The sequence below is a fragment of the Chenopodium quinoa genome, unplaced genomic scaffold (genome assembly GCF_001683475.1).
Source record: "Chenopodium quinoa cultivar QQ74 unplaced genomic scaffold, ASM168347v1, whole genome shotgun sequence".
In the NCBI taxonomy this organism is placed as follows: domain Eukaryota; kingdom Viridiplantae; phylum Streptophyta; class Magnoliopsida; order Caryophyllales; family Amaranthaceae; genus Chenopodium; species Chenopodium quinoa.
In genome coordinates, this window is record NW_018745068.1 from 1,165,068 (window position 1) to 1,185,262 (window position 20,195).

General features: G+C 33.7%; 1 protein-coding gene across 2 annotated transcripts; it reads left to right on the forward strand.

Moving 5' to 3' along the window:
* The first annotated feature begins 2,964 nt into the window (after positions 1-2,964).
* On the forward strand, positions 2,965-19,740 carry LOC110709466 (probable ADP-ribosylation factor GTPase-activating protein AGD14). Of its 2 annotated transcripts, XM_021887684.1 has the most exons (14): positions 2,966-3,107; positions 3,224-3,331; positions 6,441-6,502; positions 7,573-7,660; positions 7,778-7,839; positions 7,917-8,013; positions 8,166-8,618; positions 12,222-12,896; positions 13,250-13,381; positions 13,537-13,653; positions 13,743-13,823; positions 15,671-15,782; positions 15,863-15,908; positions 19,142-19,740. In XM_021887684.1, the coding sequence occupies exons 2-14, from the start codon at positions 3,236-3,238 to the stop codon at positions 19,194-19,196; spliced, it is 2,076 nt and encodes a 691-aa protein (XP_021743376.1). In that variant the 5' UTR covers positions 2,966-3,107; positions 3,224-3,235; the 3' UTR covers positions 19,197-19,740. The 2 variants fall into 2 exon arrangements, with proteins under 2 accessions (XP_021743375.1, XP_021743376.1); XM_021887683.1 differs by having other exon boundaries at positions 2,965-3,331.
* Positions 19,741-20,195: the final 455 nt, after the last annotated feature.

Here is a 20,195-nt window from a genome sequence, read left to right on the forward strand (position 1 = left end):
TTTCACAAGGTATCTTTAGGTATAAATGTGATAACCTCGTGTTTTCAAATTCACGAGGTACCTTTGAGGTTTGGTGTTAAGGTAAGATTTTAATGCACAAAATACCCTTAAGGTATAAAAGTACTTTTTATGGATATTGCTTTTTTTTTTTTTTTTTTTTTTTTTAAAATGGCTTAAAAGTTATCCACAAATTTGATGGCTTGATAACCCTATCGTTCTTTTTGCCCCTTTACACTCAGGTGCATGGACACTTCACCCAACTGTCGTGTTGGACACCATATCGGATACAAACACTCGTTTGACACGCGACGGTACGTCTCGGATACACCTAAAAACCGTGTTCGGTTATATATATTAGGACACTTCAACATGTACCGTGTCCAACTATGATAAGGCCTGTTTTGCATTTTGACACATCACCTCATTTTTTCAACTTTTGGTAATTAGAAAATTTATGTAATGTAAGGCTGATAAGGTAAGAGTTAATAACATGGGTGCCTTCATAGCTCATTGTTATATATCAGCCAAAAGAGTAAGATGGAATGACAATATGATATTAGAGTAGAGAAAGAGATCAATTGTGTAAGTACTTTATGTTGATTAGTTTGATAATTTGATAATATTTGAATTTATGATTTTAAGTATAGGTCATGTTTATCATTTCTTTCTTGCTTATTCAAAGATGATAGTAATATGATATATTGATATTGCGTAATATGAAATAAATTGTCAAATTCTTTTTTTTACATAAATTTTAATATGTCGATTCTGTGTCCCCCTATTTTGAGATTGACGCTTTTTCGAATCTGCTTCGTAACCAAATTCGTGTCAATACCTGTTCTTGTGCAGCCTAGCTTCACACCTGTTCTTCTTTCTTCAATTATAAACCTTAAGCAATTAATTAGCTCACAACCTCACACATTTAATTCATCATTTAAATCTTCTCCAATCTCAGTAATTGTACACTATAAGTAGTGTTGGAAAATGATTAGATTTTGATGGCCTCAGTTATGTGGTCATTCTCTAACCTAGATTTCTTCATTACAAAAGCGATATAATGAGGTAAAGTTGTGATCAATTCCCATTAAGGACTTTTAGAAGTGCCTATAGTCCATGAAATTCTCATTCCTCTTGGCTTTTTTTCTCCTTTTGGAAATTTGGGTAATCCATTGTTTTCTCAACATTTTAAGTCATATAATAACTTTTTTTTTTTCCAAGAAGAAAGTCATATAAAACTTAATTGCTTGTCGTCAATTTATAATTAAATGCAGTGAACCATATTTGCTATGTAATATTAGTAAAGTATCTTATTGGTAGTCTATTACCATTATGAGTAAAATATGTAGGGTAATTCAAAAGGTCGAAGGAGATGTCTAAGATTGTGAGCTCTTTGCTTGAACTTTTAAAATAAAGAAAGAAACACATGAATGTGTGACAGTGTGAGAGGGCAAAGACGGTAAATATGGTCAATATATAAATAGCCATCAAATTTGCGGAAAACAGAATAACTAATTTTTATCCTTTATCAATACAATACTCATATATCTTAGGGGTATTTCGTGCATCAAAAGGTACCTCTTAACGTCTAATCTAATATTGTCAATCGTTAACGACATTTGTACATTAACAACATACCTTAAGGGTACCTCGTGAATTTTGGAAACCATGAGGGTACCACATGAATGTTGCAATACCTCAGAGGTACCTAGTAAAAAAACATTATTTTTAATTTAACTATATGTTACAATTTGCTTAATTTGTTTGGAATTAGTTGCAATACTTCCCTATATTGAATGTTTTTTTAGTTGCAATGTTACTAATTTTACTAAGCTTTCCTCATCAAACTACCAAAAATACCTCATGCAGTGACCAACACCGACTAGCTCCCTTTTCATCATACAAGGATTTCTTTGTCTAGTCTCATATTCAATGTGGGGACCAAGTCCCACTAACATCCATGTTGCAATCTAATAAGAGCACCGACAACAATAAGGATGAAGATCTTTTTAGAGCAACTTTTGGCATGAGGATCCTTTTACCAAAAGGATAACCCACAATTCTTTCTGTGGAAATGAGTATACTCCTCGTCCCAAGTGCCAAATTATTTAAAAAAAAAGAAAAGGGAAAAGTTGGTAAAGCAGCGTGTGTAGCAACAAGTGGAAGCAAAAACAAGGCTTAAGTGTAGCAACAATTGAGTTGCTTCAAGTTAAATCTATCTAGTGCTCCTAATGAGAAATTGAAAGTCCAAACAAATATAACTAACAATTAATCAACCACGGTGGTTATGAGAAGATCACACAATGATATTTCGCTTTCATTGTATACATAATATGTGGATCATGTTTTGTACTTTGTAAAATCTTCAATTTTTAAATTGATTGAATTAAAAAAAATTGGAGAGAGAGACGGAGGAATCCATGGTGTTAGCGAATGAGAAAGAAAGAGAATCATGTTGTTACAAGGATATCATACATTTATATAGGCAATGACCATTATCTTAGTTCAATGTAGCTAAGATAGATTTGAAAAGCGCACATTCATGATATTTTTTCAATGTTAGTGTTAGATTTACTTGATATATCTATAAGGGTAATCTAATCTGTTTCACCTGATTTGATGATAACATCGTCAATATACTTTGGCGGAAAAAATATTACATGAGAAAGCACCACATGTACATCTTTAAAGAAAAATAATATTACCAATTTTTAATTAGTTTTTTGAACTTCTACACTACTAAATTCCATAAATAATCTTAATGCCATTAACAAAAAAAACATGACAATCATACAATATTTAAATGATGATAAATTTTGAATTTTATTAAACTGGGTTTGCTGTGCTCCAACTCATAGCTAGCTAATTAATTCATGAAAAGTGGGGACATTTCTTAGTCTTATTAAAATTAATAAAAATTAAAAGCTGATAATATTAATAATCAATAAATATAAAAATTAACAATAATTATTAAAAAAAAAAAAGCATTTCAAATCATTGAAACTTTTACAAGCAAAGACCACACAACGTTTTTGTTTGGACTCATTCGAGTGACAGAATCATAAACCCCTAATTTATCGATTTTTCTTCCAAGTTGATTATCAAATTCGGTGATTTCCGATACAATTTCTTTGTCTACTTATCCAAAATTTTTTTGTAATTTTTGCTAATTTAGGGTTTATTATCCGATTTTAGTTTGGGAATTTTTAATTTGATTTATCTTAAGATCGCTGAAAAGATGTCCAGCAAAAGGGAAGAAGAAAGGAATGAGAAGATCATTAGAGGTCTCATGAAGCTTCCACCTAATAGACGTTGCATCAATTGCAATAGTTTGGTAATTATTTCTTCTTGCTTGTTATTTTCCCTTTTATAAACTTTATTTACGGTTTTTAGTATTTTCTTAAAATTAATTTTATGTTATGATTTGTTTGGACTAAAATAGTTGGGTTTGTTGTAATTGATGTAGTTGGTTGATTCCATTTTTTTTTTGGCTATGTAGTTGCAAAAATTATTGTTTTTCTTGGGTAATAATGATGCTGAAATTACATGGTAGTTTTACTAATGTTGATGAATAATAGCGTTTTAAATAGTTTGAGGCATAAATTTGTGACTTTTGTAAAGGTTGTTTATGATGGGATTTTGGGTCCAGGAAAATGGTAGTATTTCATTTCGAATCGAAGTTAATGTCTGTACTGTTTGTAGCTATCAAGTACCTTACTCACCTACCGAAAATGAAAGCGGGTAAAAGAAAGCAATATTTGTTTTTTAAGGAATGCCATTTGGTTGAAGAAGTTGCATGATAAGTAACCAAAAATGGGTAGAACTTTTTGTGAATATTCAAATTGGATTATTAGATTATACAAAGTCAGCAGATATGCTCAAATGCAGATATGCTCAAATGGTCAAACCTATGTCCAACATAGATTTTTTTGAGGCCTTTCTTTAAATGGGTCATTAGCTACTTGGCTAGCATAAGAATTCTTGTATTGATGACTAGAAAATTATTACAGATTAAGTTGATTTGAAAATGGGTGTCCTCAGCGAAGTTAAATAATTGTAGTGGAAACTATATGATGATATAATCCTAAAGAGAGAAAGACTTCAAGGGCTGAACTTATCTTAATTGAAGTTATTATATTAGTTGTGATTCTTGTGAATTGAACTTGGGTAACCTTCATTGTCCATGAACTTATCTTTTATGAACTTCTTAGCCTTGAAATTATCTTATTTGAACTTATCGGTCCTGAAATAAGGGAGAATAAGGCGGGGAGAATAAACTTCAAAAGGAGCTAGCTATTCTCAAGCATAATTAACACAACTGGAATAACAAATTAAGATTAGAAATCCAACCAAAATTTGAGATTAAGACAACAATATAAGAATTCTTTGGTATGTTTAGAGTAGAACAACGGAAACCTTATGGTATGATGAGAAGAGGAGAATATATCATGAAAAAAATTCACAAGTCTCAACATAGCTTACACAGCTATAATTGCAGAAAATTGCAAATTCAGCCCATATTTTAGATTAAGATATCCTTGTGAAGATCTTGTGGTATATCTGAATAAGAGTAGAAGAATGAAGGTGGAAAAGTTAATCAAACATGACTGTAAATGTTGATGATTTTAGGACTCATGATAGGCAATTAGCAATTGGACTTCTATTAGAGTAAAATATGGAAATATTCAAATTTTAGCTATCATTATTGGTGAAGCTTTGGCTAAGAGAAATGTCATCAAAGTAGCCAATATAAGATGCATGAAGAACCTTAGTACCGGAGATAAGAATTATGTAATCAAAACCATGAAAGGTATTCAGCCAACCATTAATTTTCAATTTAATATCCCCTCTGAGCTAAATTAGGTGCTAATAATATGGCAATCTATGGGCATCCACTCCCTAATATGGTTAATTTCTTTGGATTATGAGCCTTTTATTCTTGTCTGCAAGGGCAAGGCTTGGTGACATTTCTTTAGATGGTCTTTACCTTTTATAAAATTGGTGCACTTCATTGATGCTACACTATAAGAGGTTGGTTGTAGCAACAAGGATTGTCAATTTAGGAGCATACATGGCAATCAAATGGAGTATTTTTCTAATGTTGTAAATTTTGCAGTACACTCATATTGACATGTTTGTGTTAGAAAACGGATGAGGGGTAGCGGGTAGCCTAAAGGGTATAGGGTTGGGTCAAGGTTAAAGGGTTTTTATTGGATAGGGCCTTTATTGGACGTGATTAATATAGGGCCAATTTGATAGAAAAATAAATAGATAACATAAATTTTTTGTATATGTGTAGCTTTGTATTCATGTGTACTTACTTTTGTCTCTCTTCTCCAAATTTTTTTCTTGCTCGTTCACCCGTCCATTACCGACCCACCATTAACTAGTGACCTCGCATTGGCCTGACCTGCTTTGGACCAATAAAAGGTTACCCTCTTTTGACTTGTTATTTACCCGCATCGATGTGAACCCGACCCACTTAAACTAGGTCTAATGAGGTGACAAAAATGTGAGGGTCCTATATGAAATGGGAGTCTTGGATGTTCTACTTACGCCAGCTAAGGAACTCCAACGCCCAATGCAGAAAGTGTCAGCAATAGGGAATCCAAGAGTTGTAGATTAAGGCATAAGACATATGGATGGAGGTTATAAGACTAGATAAGACTCAGAAGAGTAAACTTTTTCTTATTTTAATAGCACTTTTGGAGTGCAATAGGATTTGAAGAGGGGTTCACATAATCACATTCTATATTCTTTTATAGCTAAGTTGTTATAGGAATATAGGATCTGTAAAATTTCCATTGTCACGCTTGTGCTTTGATTATTTGTTTTGTGTAAATCTTCCTTTTTTTTATTTCTACTTTCTATTTTCTTGCTATCTTGTAATTAATTATTTGTTATATTTGATATCTGCATTTCTAATTTTTTTTACACCTTATTTTATCTTATTTTTAAAAAAATCCGCAGTATGTTAACTGCTATATTTTTAATATGTTGGCAACTGATTTTGTTAATATCATAATTCTTTCTCTTGTACTAGTCTTCTTGACCATTTTTCATCTGTAATATCTGATCTTTTCCCTTTTTTCTTGATTGTTGTTCATATGTTGTGCTCAGTCCTATATGCCTTGATAATTACTGTCCTTGTCCTCTGATTGCTGTTTTATGGACTGTTGGAGTCTATGATGTGTTTCTGCATGGCTTATGTACTTCTGTTCCTTTTGGACTTTTCTCTCTAGATCACACAAGGGTTGGATTGCGACTTTTTTGAGTATTTATGTTGTGTGTGTCAGTAGATTTTCTGATATTAGAGAAGAGTTGATGATCATATCTAGTGCTTATCTTGTTTTATCAGAAACCAAAATTTTCTTTTAGTCTTCAATTATATCTACTTTTCCTGATTCATATTTGTTTAACATGCTTCAAAACTTTTTTTGCAGGGTCCTCAATATGTTTGCACCAATTTTTGGACGTTTGTTTGCATGATTTGTAGCGGGATACAGTAAGATTCTTTTTCAGTTTTTTAGAATGATTGAGCTTGACCATTGTAGAATCATTGAGGTGGCTGCACCTCTATCTTGACCATTCCTATACTAACCTAAGGATCAGAATAACAAAATTATATTTATTCGTGGAGTATATGAAACTGAGAGGCATTGCACTCTGTCTTGACACGGCTCAATCTTCTTTTATTATTCATACAAAACTCAGCTAGTAAGATTCTTATACTCCCTCCGTTTTGTAATGATCGCAACACTTTGACTTTTGCACTATTCATATGCTTACTTTGACTATGTATTTTTACCAATATATAAAAAACATATGTTGCCATGTCAAATATTTTTGGATTAGTCTTTTAAGTATATTTTCATTATATTAAACTTTTATATTTCTTAATAACATATAATTACAAATATTAATGGTCAAAGTTGTGCATTGGCATGCGTGCCAGTGTGCCAGTCAAAGTGTTGCGACTATTATGAAACGGAGGGGGTAGTTTTTAACGACTGGAGTTGCTGTGATTTGTTAGTCATCTGCAGTGCTTAGATGCTCCACTTTGTCAATAGGCTCAAATTTAACTGAAATAGGGTGGTTCTAATTTAGAGATTAAAATTCAGTTCAGTTTGCATTGTCCAAAAATGACTGGCTGTCAGTCTAGCATGATTTGTGTAATTAGTATGTTGTTGAATTGAGTACCAACTTCGTATAGCATTCTTATACAGGATCGTAATTTCATTGTGTCATAATTTTACCAATTATGTCTGCTTATTCATATATGCTGGCAGTAATGTTCTATGCCTGCTATCTCAAGTCTGTGCCATTGGTTTGGACAATTAGACAAATTTCACTGCTTATTCTTAGATTTCATCCCAATGACTAAATAATGCCTATGCTCCCTGTGAAGTACCTTGTATAGGCTGGAGCCATTTTCATTATGTATCCGAATAATATAGCCTGTTTGGTGGCTTTGAAGTAACATTGACCATATCATTTCTGTTGTGTTACGTATTTTCTTCCAACATGCTTGACCGATCACAAAAAAAAAAAAAAAAAAAAAAAATCTTATCGCAGTCGTGAGTTTACACATCGGGTGAAGTCTGTGTCAATGTCCAAATTCACGTCACAAGAAGTTGAGGCTCTTCAAAATGGTGGTAATCAGGTAGATATTGACATTGGTCTTGACAATGACCTCCACCCCCCCCCCCCCTCTTTCTCTCTCCATATATATTATATATACCTGTGTGCATGCTCTTATTAAAGGTGTTACTGTTTTTAGCGAGCAAGGGAAGTATATTTGAAGGACTGGGATCTGCATAGACAGAGACAGCCAAGCAATAGGTAAAGAGTAATTTGTTACATTTTAATGTTAAATATCATATTGAAGAATTTTAGAGTTGTTATTGTTTTTCCTTCAGTGATGTTGATAAGGTCCGAGAATTTATCAAGTCTGTCTATATAAATCGTAAATATGCCGGAGGAAACAATTCTGAGAAGTCTTCTGGGGATACACTGGTGAGTTTTTCTTTAATGTTTTATGTAATTATGTTGCATTACCACTAGTTTGTCGGGAGATTTAATTCTTGCTTGCTATCTTCATGTTTCTGATGTTAATTAGAAATGTGTGAACCTATGCTAAGTATCACTAATCTGTCTGTATTTGTCAGATCCAGAGAAATACTGGAGATGAAACCAGGCGAGCCAGTTCGTATCACTCTTTCTCTCAAAGTCCACCTTATGATTTTCAGTATGAGGACCGGCTGAACAGAAAGAACCTAGGTTCACTTTCAAGAAAGCCTGGCTCAGATCATAACCTTTATGAGAGGAAGCCTGCGAGTTTTATATATAGTCCTGGTCGTTTAAGCGAGCATCATTATGAGGACAAATTTGCAAATGATGGATCCAGCTCACGAGTTTCAGACTACTCTTATTCAAGTGGTGGCGATCCATTTAAGTCTAATCCTCATTCACCAAATTTTCAGAAAGATGATGGATTTTCAAGCCCTGCCTCTGATTCCTCAAGGGAAATAGTTGATGGTCTTCATCGCCAGACTTCAAGCACACATTCAGAATTTTATGCAAAGAGAGACACTGACAAAGCTCCCTTGCCACGGCCACAGGTTGTATATCTAACTCGACTGGTTAATACTTCCAATAGCATATAGTTTGTGATTACTTTTTCATGCTGCCTCTTCTAGATGGGAGGGAGTGGAATACATGTTTGGGGATGTTATGTTGAATCCTGTGTGTCATTGTCATTTAATAGTGTGACTAGCTATAGGAACAAGAAGCCAAGTAATAGTTACACCACCACTTATTTTTTAGCAAACCTTTGCTGTATGGATGTCTCACTTTGTTTGTACTATAGGTTTTTTTTTTTTTTTTTGGGAGAGAAAAAATTATTTTTCAAACAAAACCGTGTGACGGGATGCTAATTGTGGTCCTGAAAGAAATCGCTCAATTATGATATGACATGGTATGATTTATGCTAGTTTTTAATCAACTTTTTCTATTTAGACAATAGAAATGCTGTTTGGTAAAGGGTATATCAATGAAATACGTTTATTATTATTTATTTTTGTGTTCATTATGAAAAAAATTAACTGTCAAGTTTTGCTTATATTTCAAACTTGACAGAGTGTATGACTTAGAGAATAATTTACTTTCGCATTTGTTTACCTCTTATCTACCTTCCTGAATTCTCTCCTATATAAAGAAATTCCATCTTTGCCACCAAGCACATCATAAATCTCGATCATTAAATCAAGTAGGCTTGCTGCTTGTTGGCTGGAGAGGCCTATAGGTTGCATTGTACACATTGTGAAGCGATTGATGTGGATTTTGCTTGAGTGATCACTTGAAGAAGATATTTGAAGTTGATGATTAGCCTTTCAATGTCTTTCCCCAGCTTCTCAATTCTAATGTTTTGATATGAAACCAAATGACATTAATGGAAAAGAGGATATAAGGTACCTGTGCTTGGGGCCTTAGTGGTATGTAATTATGTATATGTATTAGATACAGGTACGGATGTCACAGCTTTTCTGATATTGGTAAGTTTTTGGTTTCCATCCTAAGCTTATGGTTTGGAATTCCTACCAACCCGTTAAGTATCGCAGAATATGTTCAATGGCATACCCACTCTACATTGTCAGCTTACCAACCAATTGTAACGAATGCCTTGAGCAATAAGCCTAAGGGGTCGATCACATACACAAGAAGGAGAAGGAAAGGACAGCAGGTACAGCTAGGGGAGGGGATAGTGGAGCAGCAGCAGGGAGTGGATCAGCACACACAAATCATTGAGAGCAGCCAATGACTGCAGTCATCCTCTCAAATGATGACAGCTAGCTGCAGCCTTCTTACTTTGTCTTTATCCTATTTTGGCTGAGTATGTATATATAAAAAGGAGAGGTGGGAACTTGCTTAGGTAGCTGAGTTTTGTAGTCATTTTGGGTGTAGAGATTGGTGTCATAAAGGCACTAAGGAAAGTGGTGGCCTCAAGCCTCCTTGTAAGAAAGCTTAGATCTTTATTAATGAATGAAATAGCATCCAACTTCCCTCAAACTATCTTTTTTTTCCTGCCTTTTTGTGCACTTAACCTTCTAAGTCATCTAGTTAGTTACATCAATCTCTAGAATTCATCCCTTCACACATTCAACCCCCCTCCCTCCACCACAAGGTGCTGATATGTCTGTCATATTATGTTCAGATAATCAGTTTAACCGATTGAGAAACCTGGAAAGGAATACCTTCAATGCTGGAGAAGGTATTGCAGTGTTGATTTGTGGGCTACCTGTTTGAGCCATCTATGAGAAGCTAACATTAGCCTGGAAGAGGTGGGTCGTATACAAGAGTTGAATGATGGGGAAGTAAGCATAGCATTTAAATCTGTAATAAGCTGAATTGGGTAAGGTGACTTAGGGTAGGACCATGGAGGGGTTAAACGAGGGAGAGGGAGACTGAAAATGACTTGGTTGGAAGGAGTTAGGAAGGATATGAAGTATATGGATGTGCATGAGGACGAGGCATTGGATCGTAAGGGATGGAGGTGGAGGATCTTTGTTGATGATTACACGGAATAATCAAATTTGGTTCATGTAGCCAATCTCACTTATGGGATTAAGGCTTTGATTTTGATTGATTGATTGGGTAAGGTGACTCAGGCCATGTGGAAATTTTTGTTATTTTATTCGTTGTACATAGTATATCATTTAATATTTTTATTTAAAAATAAATTGTGAATTTCCTCTCATTCGTTATATATTTAGATAAAATTCCTAATTTCAAAAGATAGCATTTTATATTTAATTAATTTAAACTTTAAAATCTCATTTGCCAATTTTGCTTATGTGGCATTTGAATTATTTAATTCTAAAAGAATTTACAAATCTCTTATTTGATTGGCTATAACTAAATTTATAATTCTACATGGCGCGTTAAGAAAATTCAATCCTATGTGGCTCACTACAAATTTTGGAAAATACTCCCCTTTATATATATATATATTAGATTAGGGGCTACAGAGTTGTCTGTAGCATTGGCAGGGAGAGTGCCAATGATACATAATGCACGAGCTACATTAAAATTGATGATACATTGATTGTTGAGAAATTTGCGACCTAAGAGTTATTTGAATAGGCCTTTTTGTGGAGGATTCATGCTTTCTATGAGCAGAAGTCCTAGAAAATTGTGATTCTTCAAAAGAAAAATGTTGATCTTACTCTTCTTAGTTAATCCTGTTTGATCTACTTCTCAAAAGATAGTGTTTTGGTTCTATACCTTGGTAAGTGAATTAATATATAAAAGAGGATGAAGTTCAACCAGGCTCCTCAAGTTCCTAGTCCTGATACTTGTAATGGCAGTAATTTTATAAATGAAAATAAAAATTTGGGAAAACAAAATAAATTTTTCTTCTGGTTGGTTGACTCTAAAAGATGGCATGTCAGAAGTTTTGTTAAATGTAGTTAGCCTAATTTTGTGAAGAAAATCAAACCTGCATTTTCGAAACAAGTGTAGATGCTATTGGCCTTCAGGCTGCAGAGGCTAATGGTTTCAGTCTCATGCATTTACATTATTGAATTCTTACGTATGAAATTTGTGTAGGTTTATTGATTCTTGAAAGCTTGCAAATTCAGGATGTTTAATCATCTTCTTAAGGCAAAGTCTGATTCCGAAATTAAGGCCACCGATATCTTAGTTTCATACAAAAGGAAATGTTCTATATGACCTGTTCATGGCTTGGTGAATATTATTCTTTACTCACAAACATGCATCTGTGCTTATATCTATGCTCTGAGATCTTTACCTTCATGTATGATCTACACTAATATGATGTCATTTAGAAACTACAAAGGGTATTAATGCCTCTGAAATAAGCTAATTGTTGCAAAGGGCTAAAGGGGGTGGAAGGGGATATCTGAGTTTGCTGTTTGAAAAAGTATACTTTCTAAAATAGTGCCCTATTGTAGAATGGTTGATTTGCAACTATGTTATTAGTAATAACTTCATGAATTCATCGCATAGTTTCCGTTTGGTACATTTCATGATATTTTGCTAGAATTTCTAATAATAGGCCCTAGTGTGGCATGCTTAATTATGCAATAATGCAATTAGTCATGGCAGAGTTTTAGTTTTGTGCTTGTAAGCATTTGTGTGTATAGTAAAATCATTCAGTTTTCCTGTTTTTATGTTTATAATTGACAGCAATGTTTTTTCTGCAGAGAACTGTATCTTCAGGGAGTGTTGGTTCATTTGAAAAGAACTCTGTATCTTTTCAGTCAACTGATACTGGTAGCTTAACTGATGTCAAGTCTAAGCCCAATCACTCAAATGCTGCCACTGAAAATAAAGTCTCCTCCACTCCTTCACAGTTTCCAGTTGGTGGACTGAATCTATTTGAGGATGCATCCCCAAGGCCGGCGGCCACCAATCCGATTGTGGGTGTTGATCTGTTTCAAGCACTAAGCGCTGGACATGTTGCATCAATAGATTTGTTTCAATCATCTGCAGATTCTCCAGATTTGTCTCAAAAATTTCCACAAACTAGTTCATCATCTTCAAGTTTCTTTTCTCAAAATTCTCAGAATCCTCCTGTTTCAAATCTAGACCAAAAGCCGCCCGAGCCAACAGAACCCAGTAATGAGGGGTGGGCAACATTTGATTCACCTCAGCCCAGTCCCCCTTGTACAAATACCTCAGATACTGGTGGTCCAAAAGCTGGATCTGAAGGTGGAGTTTCTGCGAAAAATTTAAGTTCTGCTGTACCCTCGAATGTCAGCATGCAGTGGCTAGAATTCCCAAGTTCTACTATTCATTCACCTCCCCTCTTGGTGTCTAATCTATGGAATGAGGGCCTGACAAATGTTCATATTCCAACTGACATGCCAAATACTCAGGTTTTTTTTTTTATATATGAAGTTTTTGGTTTCGTGTAAAAAGAAAGTCATTCCTTTGCCTGACTGTGGGGGCCTGGAGATATGATATACTTAACGGAGTCCATGGATATAGGAAATCTTCTCCAACTTCTCCTTTGATCGACTTCCCCCCTCTCTGATTGGCTGTGCTTGGCATTAGTCAATAAATGTTACTCTGTTGCTTATTTATTTATTATTATTTTTTTAGATTTTTTATTTCTATTGTTTCATTTGCTATAGATTTTTTTGGGGGTGCTGGGTGAGGAGGGATTACCAGTTTTGGTAAACAAGAGTGGATAATTTGGTTTTCATATATTTGATACTCTGTTCGGCAGAATTGGAAAGCCTTTGAAGAAGCCAACAAACAACAGCATCAATGTACAGACATGGAAAGCATAAATTTGCATGCTTCTGCCGACAATAATTCCTCTAGCACTGATCTGTTTTTTGGCTTGAAAACTCCACAGGTGATGTCTATAAAGGGGATTATCATCTCTCTTTCTTGGCTGTCTGCCTAGATATCCATATTACTTGTTGATATTGTGCATGGCTTTCATAAAAATTGCATAATGAGACTATTATTTCTTTTCTTGAAATCATTTTTGGAATTTCATTTTTGCAGGATTCTGTTGTAGATGAGCTTCAGCAAATTTCATCTACTGAAGGATTCTCATTTCCAACTTTACCATCTCATGGTGCTTTTGGATCATCCTTTGTTGAACCAATGCATCCTTTCATGGTAGGTGTTGTCCTTTCCTTCCCAGCCTTACAGGGATTGCTTGCATTATTTTCTCACCAGTGTTTGAGTTTTTCTTCTCATTGTGGCAGAATAATATAGCAAATAGTGAGCAGAAAGTTGGCAATCCATTTGATGTGCCATTTAATTCTGAATTGGAAACACACAATATGGTAGGTAGCATTCTATTGATTTTAATAACTGTTTCCCCATTTTAAATTAGCTGTCATGTTCCTTTTATGACATTTTCCAGTGCATAAATTCAATCATAAATACCTCTAGTTATCAACAAGTTAAAATTATGAAATGATATTTGAAAATACGCATTGAGAGGAATTTAACAAAGTTAGTCAAAGTAGGGATTGTGAATACTGAATAGTATCAAAAGTCGAAACATTGTAACTAATTTGGAACGGAGGGAGTATTATGACTTATGAGTATTTGTTTATCATTTAGGTGCATATTTTCATTCTACTTCGATTTAGGCTTCATTTATTTCACTTGAAAAACATTTACTCCTTCCATCCCTATTTAGCTTACATAGTTTGATCAACACAAAGTTTTAGGCAATTTAATTTTTTAATTTATTGTGTGATAGTTGTTAGTGGAGTATATCTTAATTATAGTTAGTGGGTAACGGGACATCATTTATAATAGGTAGTGGGGCATTATTTTTATAATAGTTAGTAGATGATGGATAATAATTGAGATAGAGAAATAATAAAAAGAATAAGTGGGTCCATGCCATTTATAAAAAGAGAGGGAAATGTGTCAACTAAATAATTGGGGACATAGAAGTATATTGGGACTTACTCCCTCCGTTTTTTGAAGTCCCAAAAACGACTGTTTTAATTTAAGTGCCCCATTTCCGAATTTAGAAACTTCACTCACATTATATATTATTTCTCTCTCTTTCTTTTGTCCCCACTATCATTTTATAATATTTCTCCCTCTCACATTATATCCCCATTCATATTTCTCTCTCTTACTTTTCCAAATTTTTTATTTTTAACCATACCCACTTATATATTACTTTACTCATTTGCCTAAAACTCCGCGCATAACTCAATGGGGCACTTAAAAAAAAAACGAAGGGAGTATCTTCTTGGAACTATTGGAACTTGTTTTAGGATTACTTACCTTCAATAGCCTTATTGGAACTTATCGGAATTTTTAAACTTGCTAGAATGTTTCGGAACTTATTTGAAATATATTTAAAGTCATTTCCCATGAAACTTCTATTTTTGGCAAAAAGAACAAATAATGAAATTCCATTAAATTTCAAATGATTTAATATTTACTTCTAATTATAGTTAAATATTGAGAAAATTACACTCAATGGCACCAACTTTAGCCTAAAGACAAGTTCATACCAATTTAATTAGTCCAAAAGGTTTGTGTCAATGGTATTATTTGGACTAAAGTTGGTGTCGCTAAGTGTAATTTTGCCTTAGCTATATATAGACTTTAAGCGTTATGTACATATGTGAACTTTTCCTATGTAATTTTGGAATAAAGTTTTTAAACTAACAAGTTGTCAATGCTTAGCTGTACATTAGTGGTATAGTGGCATCTCCTCTCATCAATTGGCTCATGCTGGAGAAAGATATCTATTGATTGCTGATTCTTCATGCGTTGCTAAGACAAATTGAGGACATGTAGAAGAAAATTGGAAAACTTGCTAGTGTTTAAGTTTACTCTTTTTTAATTTATTTTTGGGGGAAGTGTCAAAAGAATTGGTTGATTTCAATAGTTTCTTTTTTTCTTATGATAGCAGCTTGCCTTTTTCTCTATATTATGTCTGCCATTTCTCCTTTTTCATCCAATTTTTCTTTTTAGTTATTTTGAATATATCTTCATTCCTTTCATGTAAATTGTTTTATTTATTTTTTATGATCTCTAAGATTAATTTCCTGTTCGTTTGTGCATTAATCTTTACAAATTATTAAGTGTTATAGGATAAGCTAATAGGTCTTATTTGATTATGTTGTTAATTTGGTATTATATGTCTTATATGTAGTTTTTGGACATGAGTACATTGCAAGCTGCACTTCCCAGTACGCAACTACCATCCTCTTTTATGGGTGGCATAGATGAGCCATGGTTTCCTGGAAATCCTGTGGTTTCTCCTGGTAACTCCTTGTCTTGTCTTTTACTACTTGATACATGGCTTATTGATATTTTTGGGAATTTGATTCAGTTTTTTTAACAGGTGGGATGTCATACATGGCGACACAGGCTCCAAGCTCTCAATTGCCGTAAGAATATCCTATATTATCTTTGTATTTACACATTTCATTACTCCAAACACTTGTCGTTTTAGATAATTGTATTATTAAATTGCTAATATTACATCGTTGTTTCTGTTATATTTTATTGAATTTGGTGCTCTTTTCTGTTATATTTACCCCCTCTCTCACCTTTCTATAACATAAATCTAAGGTTTTTTTTTTTTTTTTTTTTTTTTTTTTTTTTTTTTTTTTTTTTTGGGATAACTTAAGAGTTGTCATGCTTGTATTGTGTGATCTAGTAGTTTGGTTCAGTGATATTTTCCTAGGAGAAACGTATCATCTCAAATTTGTCAGCATGTATTGACCTGATATTCTGCCTGTTAACACATTAAACGTTTCATTCTGGTGGTTAGGACTCAGGTAGATTAATATTGTTATTCTATTTAATGTCTCTTAAAAGGCCTACTAATGATATAAAAAGAGTAAAATCTGCCAACTTATTGGGATTGGGCTGTGGTTAGGCTTTTTTGGGATTTACTTGAAAATTGGAATTGGCTCGTGATTTTGGGTCTGTTAGAAATCAAACTTTGGATTGAACACTAGGATTTTTTAAGATAAACTGCTTCCTTGGGATTAGCTGCAAAATTTAAATGACTCTGAACTTAGTGAGTTTTCCTGAAGTCAAACTATGCATTGACTCGCTGATGCAAAACGAGTGGTTGCAGTATGCCTGGTGTGTGTTCCTTGATTGGCACTCTTTACTGCAAAGCTCCTGTATCTATTAGTAACATTATTTTCTTATCTTGCTAAAAAAGGAATGATATATTTTAGTTGGACAGTGAGGAAGAAAAAACAACACCAAGAATAAGATGTATACAATGAACAAAGAACAATATAGTTTAAGAAACTCGATGCCAAGTATTAAGCCATTTCTAAGTTTTTGTTCCTCATAATTTATCCCGATCCCCAGAAATCTTGCTTTTTTTTAGTCCCTCTGTCTGGAGTAGATTTGAAGACAGAGCTGGAGCTGTGAATCTTCCTCTTATTTGGAACTGATCTTCAATTGCATATCATCCTACTATCTTAGAGAGATTTTGTTTCCTATTCCATGTAGTGAGTTGGCTGTGGCTGTTGGCAATGTTGTTGAATAATTCCGTAAAAGGGTGGTAGAATGGCATTCTAGATGATGGTGGGCAACAGAACTAATACAGTTTTCTTTCTTTATAAGCCTCTGATCTGCTGAAGTATTGCTCGCAATCATGCTAGTCCAATTTTTTTTTTTTTTTTTTTTTTTTTTTTTTTTTTTTTTTTTTTTTTTTTTGCACCAAAGTATTCGTAACACATGGATGCCAAGAATTATCCATCCTAGAAGAATCTCTCTGTTTCTTTCTCTCTCACAGACTCTCTTCCTTCTGTGTATTATTTCCTTGTCTTTGAACTTTGCAAGGGGTGTAACAGATTGTTGGTGATGATTATATAACACAGGTAATTTGACATTTCAAATACCTAAACTCAGCAAAGAAAATTCTTAGGGTTCCGATACAATTGTAATACCTAGGGTTCCACTACAATCTCCTATGCTTTATTTCTAGAGGGGTTTAATTTGATTATCTAAGATTCACACCTAGAAATCAAATTAAGGGAAGAATTAATTGAATTTCTATTATTCCTGTCCATTTTAATTTCCAAAGATATTTAAATAATTACCTATCTTAAGAACATACTCTTCTTCTATGTTGCTCAAACTCGGAGGGTTTTGTATCCAAGTAGGGATCAAAGGATCCGATACGCTAACGCTACTTCAAAAATCTAGAGGATATGGGGATACGGTCTAAAGAATGTCTTGACAAGGTGTCGGGAAAATTTTTAGATACTTATTTCAAAATAAAAAAAGGGTTAAATAAAAAAATAGGGATAATTAATACAATAACAACAGTAGCAGCAGCAACAACAACAAAGCCTTAGTCCAAAAATGATTTGGGGTTGGCTAACATGCATCGTTATAAGGAACCATCAGATATAGAATAAGGGACATAACAAGATAATCAGTTGAAAGAGTTTGAAAAAAGGTGTGTGAAGCGGGAGAAGAGAATTTTTTCTGGGGAGAGACGAAGTTGATAATGAAGGTGGTTTGGTGGTGGGAGCGAGTTAGAGTTTCAGAGCAAGATAAAGAGGGCTAGTGCAAGGGTGGTGAAGGAGTGGAGTGATTGGGTGGGTGGGTGGGTTTTTATGGGTTAGAATTTGGTTGGTTAGGGGGTTGGTTTGAGCGCCAGATAAATTACGAGGATAAAAAGCGTTTATATTTTTATAAAAGGACCTGTCAAAAATGAAAAATATTTTTATAAAAGGAATTATTGAGGCGGATCCATTTTATAGGTTACAAGGATAAACAGCTGTGCTTCATTACTTGGTACTTTTTTTTTCCTTTTCATTATTGGTACCAGCGGTTTGTGAAGTTTGAGATCTAGGAGAAGATGACCTTGTTGATAAGATAGGGATAACATAACAAAACTATAGTATAGACATTGGGCGAAGTGTATGCCTGGTAATTTATTGGAAGCATAAACTCAAAGAGAGGGAAAAAAAAGGCTACTCTATTTACAATGATACTTGAAAAGGAGCCATTGTAGGAGATATCCAAAGCTTCATTGCCACTGGAATTTCTGCCCCTTGCTCTAACAAGACCACATATGATGTATGTAATCTACACGCTTGATCATTGGTAGCAGAGAAAAACTACCTCAACAATAGAACTTAGAAATTACATTGCAATCTTGCAGTGCAAGAACAATTAGGTTCCAGTTTTTGCATTGGCAGGATAAATGACACTACATGATGACACTTCCTTTGGTTCCAAAATATGCATTTTATCATTTGTATATATTTAAGCTTTTGATCCATCATGGTAATTTAAACTTTTAAGTGGAGGAAGAGAGCTGCTGTGAGGTTTTTGAGCTCTATTATTGAAGAAATAACAATTGATATGACTCATTCAAACTATCTCTGAAGTGCTAGCAAAAAGGCATGTATTAAGATTTATCAATTTTGTGTATTTGTCAGATATTCTAATCAATTCAGGCAAATGGTGTAGGCTTTTTGCTATATTATGTATTTGACTAGGATATAATCAAATCTTGTGCTGTGTAGAATATCTTTTCATTTGTTTTATATCTATGTTGTTTTTTTTCCCCTCCCCTTTTGTTGTTGGTGTTGGTGCTGATGCTGGTGCCTATAGCAATAATTTGTTCACTATTCTGCAGAAATGTTCCAACTCATGGACCTGTTGCTTCTGTTGGGGGAAACCCATTTGCATAATTCATGCTAAATCAGCAGGACATCTTTGATCTTTTTGTATCGATCATATTCTCCTCTGAAGATTTACTCGAGGAAGGGTGCCTCTAGATCACTTGTGCTACATTTTGTGCATTGAGCTGCAGGGATTCAGCGTGCAAAACCAAAATATTTTACATACTGTTCATTCAGCTGCAAGGATGCTATGCACGGATTTGATTTATGCAAAAGATAGATATATTTATAATTATTGGTAATTATAGGGTTTTAGTGTTACATACCCTGTAAACTGTATATATCGTCATTTGTAAATCACTGAGATAACTGTGTTTCTCTAGATTGAGCTGCACAGAAGCCAGTACGAAGTATTAATTTATTTATCCCTTCTGAAAGCTTGAGAGGTGGTTTGTTATGGTCTAATCTTTAAGGTAGGTCGACAAAAGTATTGTAATAGAAGTATAGAAGTCTCTTTCTTGTGATGTATTCATAATTGTTACTGTAAACCGTGTAGTAGATGCCATTTCTTGTTTACTCTAAACCTTTGAAGTAGATGCCATTTCTCTTTTAATCTTACTACCTCCGTTGCTTTTTATTTGTAACCAAGGGATATATTATGTGAGACATAATATATTCTTTTGTTACAAATAAAAAGAATCCAGATCTTGTGTGAATATTCATTTGTTTATAAGAGATTCATATGGTTACCCTTATTTTATTTTTTTTATTTTTTTTAAAAAAAAAAAATCCTTATTTGATCATTCATGGAACCTTTATTTTGTTTTGAGTATTAATAAAATGACTTTTATATAAGTAATTCCATTTTTCCATAGACCCTTAATTTCTTTATATTTTCTCTATTTTTTATTAGATGTATCACTTTTCATGTATGGAAGTTTCAATTTAGATGTATCACTTTTTCTTTTAGTTAATGACTTTGTTAAATCCCATGCAATGCACAGTTGTTAAATAATTATAATGAAAATAAAATTTATAAAAATTATAAAATATAATTAATTGACTCAC

Coding starts and splice junctions, on each gene's coding strand:
- LOC110709466 (XM_021887683.1), top strand. CDS start 3,236: ATGTCCAGCAAAAGGGAAGAAGAAAGGAATGAGAAGATCATTAGAGGT. Junction 7,661..7,777: donor TTCAAAATGGTGGTAATCAG/GTAGATATTGAC, acceptor TACTGTTTTTAG/CGAGCAAGGGAAGTATATTT. Junction 13,824..15,670: donor AATTGGAAACACACAATATG/GTAGGTAGCATT, acceptor TCTTATATGTAG/TTTTTGGACATGAGTACATT.